This window comes from Gopherus flavomarginatus, chromosome 4, assembly GCF_025201925.1.
Source record: "Gopherus flavomarginatus isolate rGopFla2 chromosome 4, rGopFla2.mat.asm, whole genome shotgun sequence".
In the NCBI taxonomy this organism is placed as follows: domain Eukaryota; kingdom Metazoa; phylum Chordata; order Testudines; family Testudinidae; genus Gopherus; species Gopherus flavomarginatus.
In genome coordinates this window covers 113,302,324-113,317,237 of record NC_066620.1, presented here as the reverse complement: position 1 = coordinate 113,317,237, position 14,914 = coordinate 113,302,324, and the positions used below count along the sequence as shown (strand labels likewise).

Below are 14,914 nucleotides of genomic sequence, written 5' to 3'. Positions count from 1 at the left end.
TTGAGTGTCTTTTGTGTTTTGGCGTAGGTCCCTGGTCAAATCCCATATCCAGTAGCACTGCATGTAAATATTGTCAATGTCCCTCAGCCAGCCGCTGCAGCTATTCAGGTAGATAGTTTAAAGATCATTTCACGAGTCAATTTATTAAACATTTGATATGGAAGTTAAAATGCAGACTTTTTACCTTGAAAAAAACATTTTTAACATTCTTAGTGATGGAGAGAGAAAATGGGGAAGGGGAGGGAGTTCTGACATAATCAGTTCTTTCGAGTTAAATTTGAAACACATTAGCTGACATTTAGTGTAATGTCTTTCACTTTTTCTATGTCTGTACTGAAATTCAGGAGGTATTTTTACAGTGGAAAACACAATTGACATTTGTTTTTACCTCTGAGGCTAATTTGGCTGTGATACCACAGGACGGCAAGCCATAAGCATTTTAGTTGCAACATCCAGACCTTTATCTTTTCTTTTCCCTTAACTCTTAATTGCAGAGACACTATAATGATGAAGACCCTGAGAAAGAAAAACGAATAAAGGAATTAGAGTTGCTACTAATGTCGACTGAGAATGAACTGAAAGGGCAGCAGGCATTACCAGTAAGACTGTCACTGTGTGCTTGGATGGAGGGATAGCAGCTTTACCCCAGTGCTTGTCTTTTTACCTTTTTACTCCCCCTCTGGCTGTGACACTAATCAAGGCTCTATATTTCCGTTTTAAAAGAATGAAACATAGCACATATTTAATATGCATTTGCTTTATAAATTTATATATGTTACAGTACTAAACAATTTGCAGGTATTTTTACTTTTGCAAAGTCAGCAGGAGCAAGTTTGGGCTCTGCATTTTACCACAAGGGTGATAACGCTAAAGTTAGCAGAGTAAATCCCACCAGATCTGATATTACTGGGGATGTGTGTTTCTGAAAGTGTGCAATGGTTCATGTAATGAAAATGTAGTGCCTGTTCATTAGATTTTTCCTCTCTGTTGCATCCCTTACTTCAGCTGTGTATTACATACTTTGTAAACTTCAGACTTGGTGCACGTTTGATAATTTGTTTTACTTTTCTGTGAATAATGTTAGAACCTTTAGCTGCATGTGTCCAACCCATGCTGGCTATTACTGAATTCTCATTTTGTCATGCATAGGTGGTAAAATAGATAAGTAGCTTATTCTATGTAATAATATAGTTAAAGCAAATAAACCAAAATCATCGTAGAACATAAGTGATAGCCAGCAGATACTTTTATGAGTAATTTTTTCTGGTTAATAATAAAACGATTGTGTGCATGATGTGTTAGTTTGGCCACTTTTAACTTTAGTTAATGTTTTGCAATTTCTTCTGTTGCATGATCACACTGGAAAGAAACTTCTGTTAATTTGCTCTTCTGCTTTCCTAACCACGTTGATTTGACAGCCTCTTCATTGCATTGGTGTAAGCTGTAGTGTTAGACAGGGATAGAAGAAGATGAGATATGCAAACAAAAGCAACTCTAACTCTTAAATCCTTTAGCCTCTTATCGAGCTGAGTGTTAAGCAGGGGATTCTTGCCAATTCTTGCTTCACACAGCCAAAGATTTGTAGATTCTTTATGGGACTTTTGGAGTAACATAGTAGTATGAATTTATTGGATATACAATATATATGCCCATGAGACCTAATACTGGATCTAAATAATGAGGTACTTTCAAGATAAATAAAATGTACCATTACAAGGTCTTGCATTGATGAAAGGAAACATCTTGACAATTGTTTCATAGGCGTAAGTTTTTAAGATGATGCAACTACTTTTATCTTTCCTCCAGCAGCATCTGACACCTTGTGCAATTTCATTGCTAAGTTCCTTCTGCCTTTTTTCCCTCCTTTTTTTTTTTTTCTTCTTCCCTTAGACACAGAACCACACATCAAGCTACCCAGGCTGGCACAGCACCACAATTGCTGACAATACCAGAACTAATGGCGACAGTGCACCTGTTTCCTGTTTGGGGGAGCATCACCATTGTACTCCATCTCCACCAGTGGATCATGGTTGCTTACCTGAAGAAAGCGCATCCCCTGCAAGATGCATGATCGTTCATCAGAGCAACATCCTGGATAATGTTAAGAATCTCTTAGAATTTGCAGAAACACTTCAGTTAATAGATTCCGTAAGTAGAACTATCAGTTCAGGTGAATTTGCGTGCGTTCTGGGTGTAAGGGGAGTGGAGCTGGGAGCTTCCTATATTTATTTCTATTTTCTGAACAACATAAATGCAAGATTTGAAACTTATTTTTAAAGTAACACATGGTTGTTTGTATCAAGTCCAAAAGAGTGATTTAATCTTATATAATATGTGGATTTCTTTAATTTTTTTTCCTCCTTGCGTGTGTGGGAGGAGTAATTTTTGGCAAACTACAAAATTCAGTAGTTTAAATGGACTCTTAATAATACACTCTCTCTTAAAATGAAATCAAATTAGAGATAACAAAACCAGCTTAATGATATAAGTGATACCCAATTAAGACAAAAGTGTCAGGAGTCTGTAGGCATATGTATGATTTGTGCACGCTTCTATATGCTTTTCTGGAATTCTTCCTTGCTGCGGGACATAGCATCAATAGCTGCCTCTTTTCAAAGCTTAACTAGCTTGCATGGCATATTTAAAGAACTGGAAACCTTAATGTAATACTGAGTGGGCTTACTGCATTTAACATTGGCCTTTGTTCACTGTGATTTCTGGGTATGTCAGTTGAAACAGAGCTATTACATTGAAATTAGTTGTTAGGTGTCATCTTAATTTATAACAAGTAGGGTGCACATTTCAAACTTTGCTACACTCATTCAGCATGTAGTTGCAAGCATGCTGGTTAGAGAGAGGATGAGCTTAATTTGGAGACTGATTAACATACTTTTCCATAATATGAAGGTATTATCGCTACATTGATGTAGCTAATAGTGGTAGGACATCACTTAACTCATTGCTACTTTCAGGAATTTGGTTTCCAGCACCAATGGAATAATATTCAGGTAATATACTCAGTGTATATATTAAAAACATGAGCAAGTGTTCATAATATTACTCAAAACACTAGGGTCAAAGTGAATTAAATTGGGAAGGGCTTTTTTGTTGTTGTTGTTACTGGCATATCGTAATGCTGTATTTTCATGAGGTGGCACTATACACTGTCTTATAGTTCCGTGCCTCCCACGTTGTTTCAGGATCCTTCATCATGGGGTGATCTCAGCAGTTTTGAATTCTTTGAAGAAGCAGACACTTCGCCTAGCAAAACTCCCTCAGGCAAAGTCTTACAGCTTCAGCAAAGAGAGGCCAATGCGTGTAGACCTGAAGGACACCCTAGCACAAACTTGAGCAAAATAATGTTGAGTCAGGGTTCTCTTGGCTCACCAAAGTCCTTATCTGCCTCAAAATGCAACACAGCTCCGTTGGTCATTCTTCGCAAAAAGAGAGGGCATTCCAGCCACTTAGCCAGAGGTCACAGTAGCTCCTTCATATTTGCTGACGTCAGCAGTTCAACTCCTAAGCGCTCCCCTGTCAAAAGCCTACCCTTCTCTCCCTCGCAGGTAGATCAAGTCTTCCGCACAGATGTTACTAATTCTCAAAAGTCACCAGAGTGTTAACAGTTTAGAAACTAATCCTTTGGAACAAATGACTAATTACTGTTGCACTTATTGATTTCACTCCATGTTTGAATCTTCTTACTGCTGTTAGTCTTCACCGTTGAGTTTAGATTATCAGCAAGCTAACTGTTGATTCTCTTTTTTTATTGTCTCTCTAATTCTTGGTGGTTTTGAAGGGGAAGATCGTTATTTGCTTTCTCTTGCTTTTAATTCCTCCAACTACCAGAGTTTAACATCTCTGTTCATTGTAACACTTTCCCATCTCTGTCCATTTTCACAGTGTGATTCACTGACCCAGAAAAACCCAAACTCTGTTTATTTAAATAACATGCAGATTGTGAGACAAACTGACAACAGCCAGAAAATTCAAATGATTCTTGGGGTGGGGTGGGACAGGGATGAGGAGAAAAATTGTCTATGAAGGTCATCCTGGTCTCCATTTAGAATTTCCTGTCATTTGTTGCTTTGTGTCACAGCTGTACCACTATGTCAGCATGGTTTTTTTCTTTGTGGATTTCTTGGTTTTCTTTTATGATGGTTTTTAAAAAGAGAAAAATAATTTATTGGAGTTTATAAAATGCGTTTTATTTAAAGATCTGCTACATTTGCATTTAGGTATATTTAAATGTATATTATTGACTGATCTAAGTGCATATTTTGAGATGTACTATATTTTTGTATGTGCATCTTTTTAATTTGTCACAAGTAGGCATACTGGGTAATATTCATCTTGGCAAAACTGTAACTAACAGAGAAATGATGCCATAGAATCATAAACATTAGAGATGGAAATGTGGTTAAGGCGACACTCTCCCAATGCAGAATTTGTACCTAAATAATACAACTGTCTCCTTTGCAATCAGTCCAATACTTGCATTTCAGAACATTGAGTGCATTTGTTGCTTGCTATAGTTTTCATTTTGTGCTGTGCAAATGGAGTACTCTATTTTCAGAGAGATAACAAGTTCAGTGTCCTATAATAAACACTTTATTTACTAATTTAAAAACATGCCTAATATCTTTACATAAAGCTTAATGGAATTAAACCACCATACTTATGAGCCAGCTCCTGAAGTCCTTACCTATTTTTACTGAGGCCTTACTTAGGCAAATGGTGATTGAAGTCATTTGTAGTTTATTTGATTAAAAACTGAATAAGATTTAGCTCTGTGAGTATGGTAAATGCTTCTTATTGGAACAGAAAGTAATTTTTGTTCATACTTCCAGCACTAGAAATGCTAATTTTTGCTTCATGATTCTCTCAACCTACTGCTCATGAGTTAACACCCTTATCCTCTAATCAGACACTAATAACCACACATACAATTATATGTGGGTCAATAAAAATAATCTTTTAATTATCTAGAAAGATGATTTTTTTTTTCATTTTTGCTCAGCAAAACTAACTTTTAAAGGCAAAATCATCATCTAGGTGTTCATACTATTTTTTCTTTCCATAATTGCAGTTCCTAAACACCTCAGCCAACCATGAAAATCTGGACCTGGACAATCCTACTTTAACTTCCACTCCACTCTGTGGTCATAAAGTGTCTGTTACAACACCACTTCACAGAGACCAAACTTTTAAGCCTCAGAAGGAAAACAATATGTAAGTCCTTTTTATTTTAACATTGTATTTTCAGACTCACCGGGGTTTATTTTTCCAGTTTAGGACTCAGCCAGCACAAAATGCTGGATTGTTTGTTACAGTCCTGTTTGTTGATGCATTTTATTTGGATTTTCTTTAGTTTAGAAAAATACTTGTATTTTTCATTATAGAATTTCTGAATGGGTAACACTCATGTATATACAGTCAATTTATTAGATTATTGTTTTACATTAAATTAAAACATGTGCTTCCTCCGTAAAAGTAAAATAGCATAGTGTGAACACATGGCATTATCACAGGATAATATTTGATAAAATCCATCTGTCTTTAACTATAGGTCACTTTTCCATTGAATTATAGGGTCAGAACAAAGATGCTCAAACACATTCTCTGTAACAAATTTTTTCTCTCGCTCATTTTAAAAGCTTCAGAACTCCTGCCATCAAGAGGTCAATATTGGAGAGTTCTCCAAGAACACCTACTCCATTCAAAAATGCACTTGCAGCTCAAGAAATCAAATATGGCCCCTTGAAGATGCTGGTAAGAAAGAAATGGTGATAAAAGTCACTTTGATATTAGTGTGAAGGGGATTCCTGAGGCATAAACTATACATTTTTTTGCCTTTCAGCCTCAAACTCCAACTCATCTTGTAGAAGACCTGCACGATGTTATCAAACAAGAATCTGATGAATCTGGAATTGTGTCTGGGCTACATGAAAGTGGAATCCCTTTGGTGAAGAAAATCAAACAAGAGGTAAGGCATAAAACTTTTACATGGGGCAACCTAAATCAGTTTCACAGCAAACGGTTCTATCAAAGTTTTATTTTCAATCAATCATATGTGTCTTTTTTTCCAGGTGAATTTCAAGATCTTAGTGCCTGAGCTAAATAATAAAATATATGAGCTAAATAATTACTAATAATAATATTAGTAAGACTACATTTTAGTCCTGGGTATTTTTTGTAAAAGTAACGGACAAGTCATGGGCAGTAAACAAAAATTTACGGCCTGTGACCTGTCCATGACTTTTACTATATAACCCAAACTAAAACTTGGGCTGGTGGGGCCACACGGTCCGGGGGCGCTGTGGGTGCTGGAGGAGGGTGTGGCCTGGGATCCCCGCTGGTTCGGGGGGAGGGGAGCAGTGTTAGTGGGGCTTGCAGGCTCCTTACCCAGTTCCATGTCCTTGCAGCTCCTAGGGGGAGGGTCAGCCGGGGGGCTCCCACCACAAGCGCCAGTTCCACAGGCGCAGCTTCCATTGGCCGGGAATTGGAGCTGTGGGGGCGGTGCCTACTGGCACGGGCAGAGCCTCCCTGGCCCTTCCGCCTAGCTGTGGAGACATGCCGGTGGGAGCCAGGACCCCTTCAAGGTAAGCGGTCCCCCCCGCACACCAACCTTCTGCCCCAGCCCTGAGGCTCCTCCCACACACAAACTGCTGCTGCTGGCCCAGGGGCTGCTTGACTCAGGCAACCCCTGAGCCAGCACTGGCCACTGCAGAAGTCACGGAGGTCACAGTCACAGAATCCATGACTTCTGTGATCTCAATGACATACAGGCAGTCTTAGCTATTAGTACCCAAGTCATCTTCCATTGACTTCATTGGAAGTCTTTCTGTTGATTCTAGTGGGAGTTGGTTAAGACTATTATAATGTGCATTATTTGCATCTTATAAAGGTAAATTTATACAGAAATTTGGACTAATTTTTCTAATATTGGTGAAATATATAAAATAACCTAATGAGGACCAAACTACACAGAGTGACCTAGAAGTCCGATGGTTTGAAAATATCTCATTACATTAATTTATCATTTATGTGAAGTCCCAAAATACATGTTCTGTCACTACTTTTAAAAAAGAATTGCAACTTGTATAAATAACTGATGGTGGAACTAGTGAATATCTGAATGCACATATTCAAAGATCTGTTATTTTTTAATTGAATATTTAAGAAGTTTTGGATGTAAAGAGCAAAATTGCTACAAAGGGCTAAACTGTGTCTTTGGATACCTGGACCCTGCAGACCAGTCCAGTTGCTGAGTAACTTAAAGGATAAACATTCTAATGATAAGCTGGACATTGCCTTTTAACACATTGTATCTTTTCTGCTTCCAGGTGGAGTCTCCAACAGGTAAAGCTGGAAACTTCTTTTGCTCAAATCACTGGGAAGGGGAAAACCTGAACACTCAGCTCTTCACACATGCATCTACTATGGAAGATGTGCCAGTACGTACAAGTGTCCAAACTCTAGAACTCTTTCTTCATTTTTAATCCAATATTCGTAACGGCAAGAGACAGAACAATTTATTTTTGAACTTCCTAACAGGAAAAGTATTGGTTCATTATGTATGTAGTGCCATCTGCGTGTTTGTGTATTCTACACATATGTGAAAGACAAGGGGCAATTCTGGTCTTAATTAGACTTTGTGACTCCCACTGAAGGCAGTGGGAGTTGCAAGCATTCAGATATAGGTGTGGCATTCCTGACTGTCTTTGTAAAAGGCATCCACTTAGAAGAGAGCTAGCTCTACCTCTATATAAAAGTGACTAAATCACAGAGTTAGAACTGGTAAAAGAAAAGAATTTCCACTTGGATCCCATTCTGGCAAAGCACGTTCTTATCTTTAAACTTCTGAGTAGTTCTATTCAGTTCATTAGGATTGTTCACGTGCTTAAAATAATGCTTAAGTGTTTTACTGGATCAGGGCCTTACTCTACACTTTATAATGCTGGTCTATAATCAGACTTCAGGGATGAGAGGGCCCAGGCTCCCTATGCAACAAGGCATACTATTATCCAACATGCAATTGGGGTGGATCTGTTTTTAAAATACTTAAATGTTGTTCGTGGTCTTTCTAAATGGAGTGTTATGAAAATTCCTGTAAATATTCCCTTTTCTTTTTTTGTTTAGAATCTTCTTACTAGTTCCGTTTTAAAGATGCCAGTGTCAGAACAGGATGAAAGCATTCACAAAACATTTGCCGTACCTAGAAACAGGCCATTGGCTAGTCCGTTGCAGGTAATTGATGTTCAGATATAAATCTCTCTCTATATGTATACTAGACATCTCTTACAGAATGATTTAACAAGTTTTCAGGTGCAGAAAGGTGATATGTTAAGATTAATTGACCAAGGTTTAGCAAACTGAAGGCCTCACTTTATCTGTGCCTCACTTTATCTGGTTGTCCATTCAGTGGTACTCCATACAATATAATGTAGCGGATTGGCACAGTCAAGCTATTTCTTTCTTAGCTGAAAATAAGATGATACCAGAGACGCATGTTTAACTCTACCACTTGAAAACCTCTTAACTCCACAAGTCTTTTGTCCAGCTTTTTGTATCGGTCTCTCTTGACTGTATCAAATGTTTGTATGTTTTACTGTAATTCGAATAAGGCAAGATACAGTAAGTGTTTACATATGTATGTTTTGCCAAATTTTAACAAATACATTTTTTAGCTTTTTAACATTCAAAAGAAACAACATAAGGCCTGATCCAATTAAGTCATTGGAAGTCTTCCCACTGATCTCTGTGTTCTTTGAATCAGGCCCTAGAAAACAACACTAAACAGCGAGGAAATTGAATAAAACAGGAATAAAGCACTTTATAGATACTGACTAATTAATCTTCCTTCACAGTGTTCATTTTTAAGGTAGATGGCTAAATAACATTATTCACCTTTTACAGATGGGGAAAACCGAGGCAGAGATATTTAAGTGATTTGCCCAGTGCCAGAGCGTGTGTCATTGTTAGAGTGGGGATTAGAACCCCGTAGTTCCTAGTTCTCAGGCATGTGTTCTACAGTATACCACTAACACTCCTGCCCTCTCTCTCTAGCCAGTAATAGCATGATTCAGCATTTATGAATCACCTTTACGTTAATTAATACAGATTAAGAATAGTTTTACAGATAAACAACCTACTTCTGAATTTGCATTAATAAGAATGTTGGTTATTTATTACAGTTCAACAAAGCAGCAAAATCTGTCTTTGATTAATCAGCTCAAACCATGGTGTATAAAGCAGTACATTAAAAGATCATAAGTCTGTCCATGTTTCTACATTTCAAATGTTAATAATATGTTAATGTCAGTAGTAGAACTGTGTGAGAACCAGAATTTCTACTTAGCAGGAAATTCCACGGTTTCTGAATTTTGTTTTCTTTCCAAATTGGAATGAAAACAAAGAATTTAGAAATTTCCTGCAGAACCAAATTTTTGAAAAATTTTTGCTTTGAGCCAATCAAAAGTTTGTTTTGAAGCTGAGTTTTAAATATATATACACATTTAATAATATAAAATAAATTCCTAAGTGAAATTTTGTTTTAAAAAGTGTTCCATTTCAGCAATTGAATGGAACATTTTCACTGTATCAGAATGCTTCTTTTCCATATTCTTTTCTAAACCCAATTTCTTCAAAATCAACACATGCCAGTGCAAAGTTTCAATATGAACCAGAGGTTCTCACATGTTTTTTGCTGCACCTCCATTCTTCATGGGAGTCACATATAGGCCTCTTCCCCAACTCCTGCGCATCTGGGGAAGAAAGTGACTCACTGAGGGCAGAGGGCAGCTCATGTACAGTGTGGTGGCAGGACCCCAACAGGCACCTCGTGCCTGTGGCAGCACAGACTGGAGCAGACTAGGGTCTTCACCCTCCTTGCCCAGAGTCTCTTGTTCCTGCAGGCTCCAGAGGATTTAAAATATGCGGTGGTGTGGCCTGCCAGATATCCAGGACAGGGCAGCAATAGGAAAAGCACATGGGGAGTCAGTCAGTCTGCAGTGGCCAGGGAACTGAGGAATGGGAGAGTAACAGGCTGCTGCTGGGGCATGGCAGGACTGCGCTTTCTCTTCCCGTCCCCAACCGCTGGGAACTTCCTGCCTGCTCTCCCTGCTGCAGACAGCCAGCCACTGCGCCTCTGATAACCTCGTCAAGCCTTTGGAATTGCACCCTCCTTCCCAGTTTGACAATCAGCAGTTTAGACAAAAGAGCATTTTCTGGTGAAAAAGCATTCTGTCCAAAAAAAAAATAAAATTCAGCACATTCTAGTCAATATTTATAAGATCAGGTTGCGTTATTGAGAGTTGTCTAGCTAAATCCTGAACACGTCTATGGAAAAGTAAACCCCCACTGAATTTTAAGGTTCTAGGGTGATATTTTCCAAAATGCCTAAATGAAATAGGAAACCTGCACCACACTTTCAAAAGACCAGCCTGGGAGCTTAAATTCATAACTTTATTCAGTCCATGATTTTTAGTGTCCAACAGAGACACTGGATTTATGACTTATTACAATACTCTATAATCCACTAACCCCTCTTTTGTCCTATGACTACAGGGGTGTTAATGGGCCACTCTACATTGAATGGTCCCTTAGAATATGTGCTAACTACTTATGCTAAACTATCTGTTTGCTCTTGCACTTAGCTGTGAGGCTTTTAGTACCTTTCCCAGACCTGAAGAAGAGTTCTGTGTAGCTTGAAAGCTTGTGTCTGTCACCAGCAAAAGTTGGTCCAGTAAAAGATATTACCTCACCCACCTTGTCTCCCTAAATGACATAGGAGCAAAAATCCCATTGAAAATCAGCACTTTAGCTCCTTAGGAGTTTTTGAAAATCCCTCCCCTAGTGACTTACAAAACATTACTGTCTGGTGAATGGGATATTTTGATCTTTGGAAATATTAAATCAAGTTACATTTCCTGTTTTGTCAAAGTAAGTTTCTTTATAAACTGTTATCATCCAAGGGACTTATTCTTTTTTTTTTCTCATTCCTCATATCAGTACCTGTGGGGAGTTTTGCTATGTCTGTGATTTAATATATCAGCCTAGCTTTGGCCTAATTTCTATACAAAATCTTGACACATTTCCATCAGACAAAAATGCTATTGACTTCAGTGGGCATGAAGGATGCTCAGCAAGTGTTCAGCACCTCTCAGGATTTGACCAAAAGGGCATTTCACCTAAGTAGGGAAGGAATAAAAACTGACTTCATAACTTAGCCTAATACTTAATAACTGGGAAACTGAAAGAAGAACTAGTAATAAAAAAAAAAAAAACAAGTAGCTGACACAAGACACCTTGGTACAATAGTTCTAAGGTTAAATTCTTCTCCATACTTGACAAAGAGACATTCATTGTTCAACCCAAATATAAAATAAAAATGAAGAATGGGGCAACAAGCTGAAATGTTTATCTATTATGACTCATCTTCTTTTTCCCCCAGAGGTGAAATACACCCATTTTATCTGAGGAAGTGGGTATTCACCCATGAAAGCTCATGCTGCAATATGTCTGTTAGTCTATAAGGTGCTACAGGACTTTTTGCTGCTTTTACAGATCCAGACTAACACGGCTACCCCTCTGATACTTGACAGCCATTCTATAGTAATGCAGCATCAGGGTTTGACTTTGTGTCTCTCATAACAAATCCAAATTAGCATTAGTGACCTGCAGATAAAGAACAAAAGAACCAAATTCATCCCTGGTGTAACTGTTGACATCAGTGGATTTACATCAGCAATGAATTTGGACCAATATTTCTCTCTCAGACTTGTAGGGACAATCTCATCAACTTAATTTCATCCACTACAGGAGGATCCTGTGTATGTAGTAAAAGCAGAATGTTTTCTAACAGGTATAAAACTGCTGAAACTCTTTAGTGCATAACTATATTCAGTAAGGAATCAGGGGGTAGCCGTGTTAGTCTGTACCCACAAAAATAACAAGAAGTCCATGCATCTGAAGAAGTGGGGTTTTTATCCATGAAAGCTTATGCCCAAATAAATCTGTTAGTCTTTAAGATGCCATCGGACTCCTTGTTGTTTATGTTCAGTAAGCTTTCCCTTACATTGGTCCCCTCCCTGCTCCATTTTCTAAATGTTATCTCCCTAGGTAGCTTTACTAGTAATCATAGAATCGTAGGACTGAAAGGGAAGGTCTTCTAGTCCAGTCCTCTGCACTCAAGGCAGCACTAAGGCTATGCCTAGACTACCACTTAAGTTGGCAAAACTTACGTTGCTCAGGGATGTGAATATTCCACTCCCATGAGTGACATAAATTATGTCTGCATAAGCAGTAGTGTGCACAGCACTGTGTCAGCAGGAGAGCTTCTCATACCAACGTAACTACTGCTGCTTGTTGAGGGTGGATTAATTATGTCGATGGGAAACGTCTCTCCCAGCGGCATAGAGCAACTATGTGAGCGAACTTACAGCGACACAGCTGTATCAGTATAGCTGTGCAACTGTAATCTCTGTAGTGTAGACATAGCCTAAGTATTATCTAGGCCATCCCTGATGAGTGTTTGTCTAATATGCTCTTTAAAATCTCTTGATGATGGAGATTCCACAACGTCCCTAGGCAATTTATTCCAGTGTTTAACTACCCTGACAATTAGGAAGTTTTTCCTAATGTCCAACCTAAACCTCCATTGCTGCAATTTAAGCCCATTGCTTCTTGTCCTGTCTTCAAGAGGTTAAGGCGAAAAAATTTTCTCCCTCCTTGTGACAGCCTTTTATGTACTTGAAAACTATTATCATGTCTCCCCTCAGTCTTCTCTTCTCCACACTAAAAAAACCCAGTTTTTTCAATCTTCCCTCATAGGTCATGTTTTCTAGACCTTTAATCATTTTTGTTGCTCTTCTCTGGACTTTCTCCAATTTGTCCACATATTTCCTGAAATGTGGCATGCAGAACTGGACACAATACTCCAGATGAGGCCTAATAAGCACAGAGTAGAGCAGAAGAATTACTTCTTGTGTCTTGCTTACAATATTCCTGCTAATACATCCCAGAATGAGGTTTGCTTTTTTCTTTTTTTTTTTTTTTTTTTGCAACAGCATTACATTGTTGACTTATATTTAGCTTGCAATCCACTATAACCCCCAGATCCCTCTCTGGAGTATTCCTTCCTAGGCAGTCATTTCCCATTTTGTATGTGTGCAACTGATTGTTACTTCCTAAGTGGAGTACTTTGCATTTATCTTTACTGAATTTCATCCTATTTGGAGTAAAGGTCTGAAGTAATTTGTCCAGATCATTTTGAATTTTAATCCTATCCTCCAAAGCATTTGCAACCCCTCCCATCTTGGTATCATCTGCAATCTTTGTAAGTGTACTCTCTATGCCGTTATCTAAATCATTGATGAAGATATTGTAGAGAAGCGGACCCAGAACCAATCCCTGCAGGACCCCACTTGATATGTTCTTCCAGCTTGATTTTGAACCACGGATAACTAGTCTCTGGGAACGGTTTTATGCACTCACTTTGAAGTAGCTGTATCTGAACCTTTACTGCCCAGCCACTAGACCCCATCTCAAATGAACATCTTTGTTTATCTGAACACCCAGTTATCTGAAAGCTTTGGATGTCCCCCGGGCCATTCAGAGTGTAGTGTGCTTGGGCTTTATATGATTGGTAAATTTCACCCAGAGTCTGTTCACAGTCATAATTCAAACAAACTCCATTTCACTGCAGATGGAGTTTTGCCTGAGTAAGGACTTCAAGAGATAAGACTTTGGGATAAGTCCTTACTTAGGCAAACTGATTCACTTCAGTGGGATTTTGTCTTGAGTAAAGCCTGGCTCTCCAAAGCCTTTAGGATTTGGCTGTTCAAGTGTAATACATATGCTTTTAAAGAATATTTACATATTCACCCAGTAGACTGACATATCCACTAGTCTATCAGATAACAAGAAAGATCACAGAAATATACAATGCCAGGGAAAGAAAATCAGGCTAAATCACAGACTGCACACCCAGTCCTGCAGTCCTCACTCTGACAAAACATGTCACCTCATAGCAGCCATTTTAAAATATAAAACTTCTAAAAAAATTGATTTGTTTAGAAATAACAAAAGGAAACTACATGTTGTACAAGCCTTGCATGTTTAAACAGCACATCTTAAACCTTTAGCTCCCATCACTTTCCTCTTTTTAACCACAGACTGACACCCTTCAGTTTGAATTTCCTGACTTTCAATGGTTTATGTCACAATCTTAATTTTCTTTTAAAGAATGAGTTTAATGGAAGTTAAAAACACAGTTATTTTTACTCTGGGGCCTTGTTAGTCTTCTCCAAGGGCCATTGTTATAGTAGACAAGATCTTTAATTTTCTCCTTTTTCATTTTGTGGATCTTTCAGCATATTGAAGTTAGGCTAGAAAACGAAACACATACACATGAGACAGCATATATAGCTTGCAGCAGAGGTCTTTATGGAGACCCTGCTGGTGACTGGCTTTCTGGGGATATTGGGATCATAAGGCCATATGTTTCCCTCTGTTCCCAGAGTGAAGCAGGGGATCAGAACATCCCTAATCCTGCTAGAAGGGTTGAAGTTTGTGTGGAAGGGAAATGTGGCCATGATATATTATGTTTTCTGCTCGTTGGGTAGCCCCCTCTCTCTGTTCTAGGCTGATACAAAGGCGACCTTGCATCCTTCAGTTGTGCAAAGCAGAAGAGGTTAGAAGTCAGGGGAAAATCAGTCTGTGCAACAGTGTTCTCTCTGGGCAGCATAACTTAGGTGCCAAATGCATCAGAGGTGACTGCTGCCTTAGCAGCTGTGGTTCCTTCAAACAGTTTTCAGAGACCACAGAAGGGTTACAGGCACATGGCAGCAGAGAGGCCATTGCAGCATTATGAGCTAAGCTTTGAATTGAAAGAATGTAATCTAAAGGGAAAATC

The 14,914-nt window shown here is 38.5% G+C and overlaps 1 protein-coding gene across 9 annotated transcripts in view; it reads left to right on the top strand.

The window, feature by feature from the left end:
• Positions 1 to 14,914, top strand: part of MYB (MYB proto-oncogene, transcription factor) — a 32,976-nt gene that overhangs the window by 10,994 nt on the left and 7,068 nt on the right. For 2 of the 9 annotated variants that reach the window (XM_050949580.1, XM_050949579.1), the window contains 9 exons: positions 28 to 108; positions 495 to 599; positions 1,891 to 2,148; positions 3,201 to 3,563; positions 5,087 to 5,229; positions 5,655 to 5,769; positions 5,858 to 5,983; positions 7,344 to 7,454; positions 8,140 to 8,247. In XM_050949580.1, coding sequence (XP_050805537.1) covers positions 28 to 108; positions 495 to 599; positions 1,891 to 2,148; positions 3,201 to 3,563; positions 5,087 to 5,229; positions 5,655 to 5,769; positions 5,858 to 5,983; positions 7,344 to 7,454; positions 8,140 to 8,247 — 1,410 coding nt within the window. The remainder of the gene's footprint in view (positions 1 to 27; positions 109 to 494; positions 600 to 1,890; positions 2,149 to 3,200; positions 3,564 to 5,086; positions 5,230 to 5,654; positions 5,770 to 5,857; positions 5,984 to 7,343; positions 7,455 to 8,139; positions 8,248 to 14,914) is intronic. The other 7 variants (XM_050949586.1, XM_050949584.1, XM_050949581.1 and 4 more) reach the window with 6 other exon arrangements.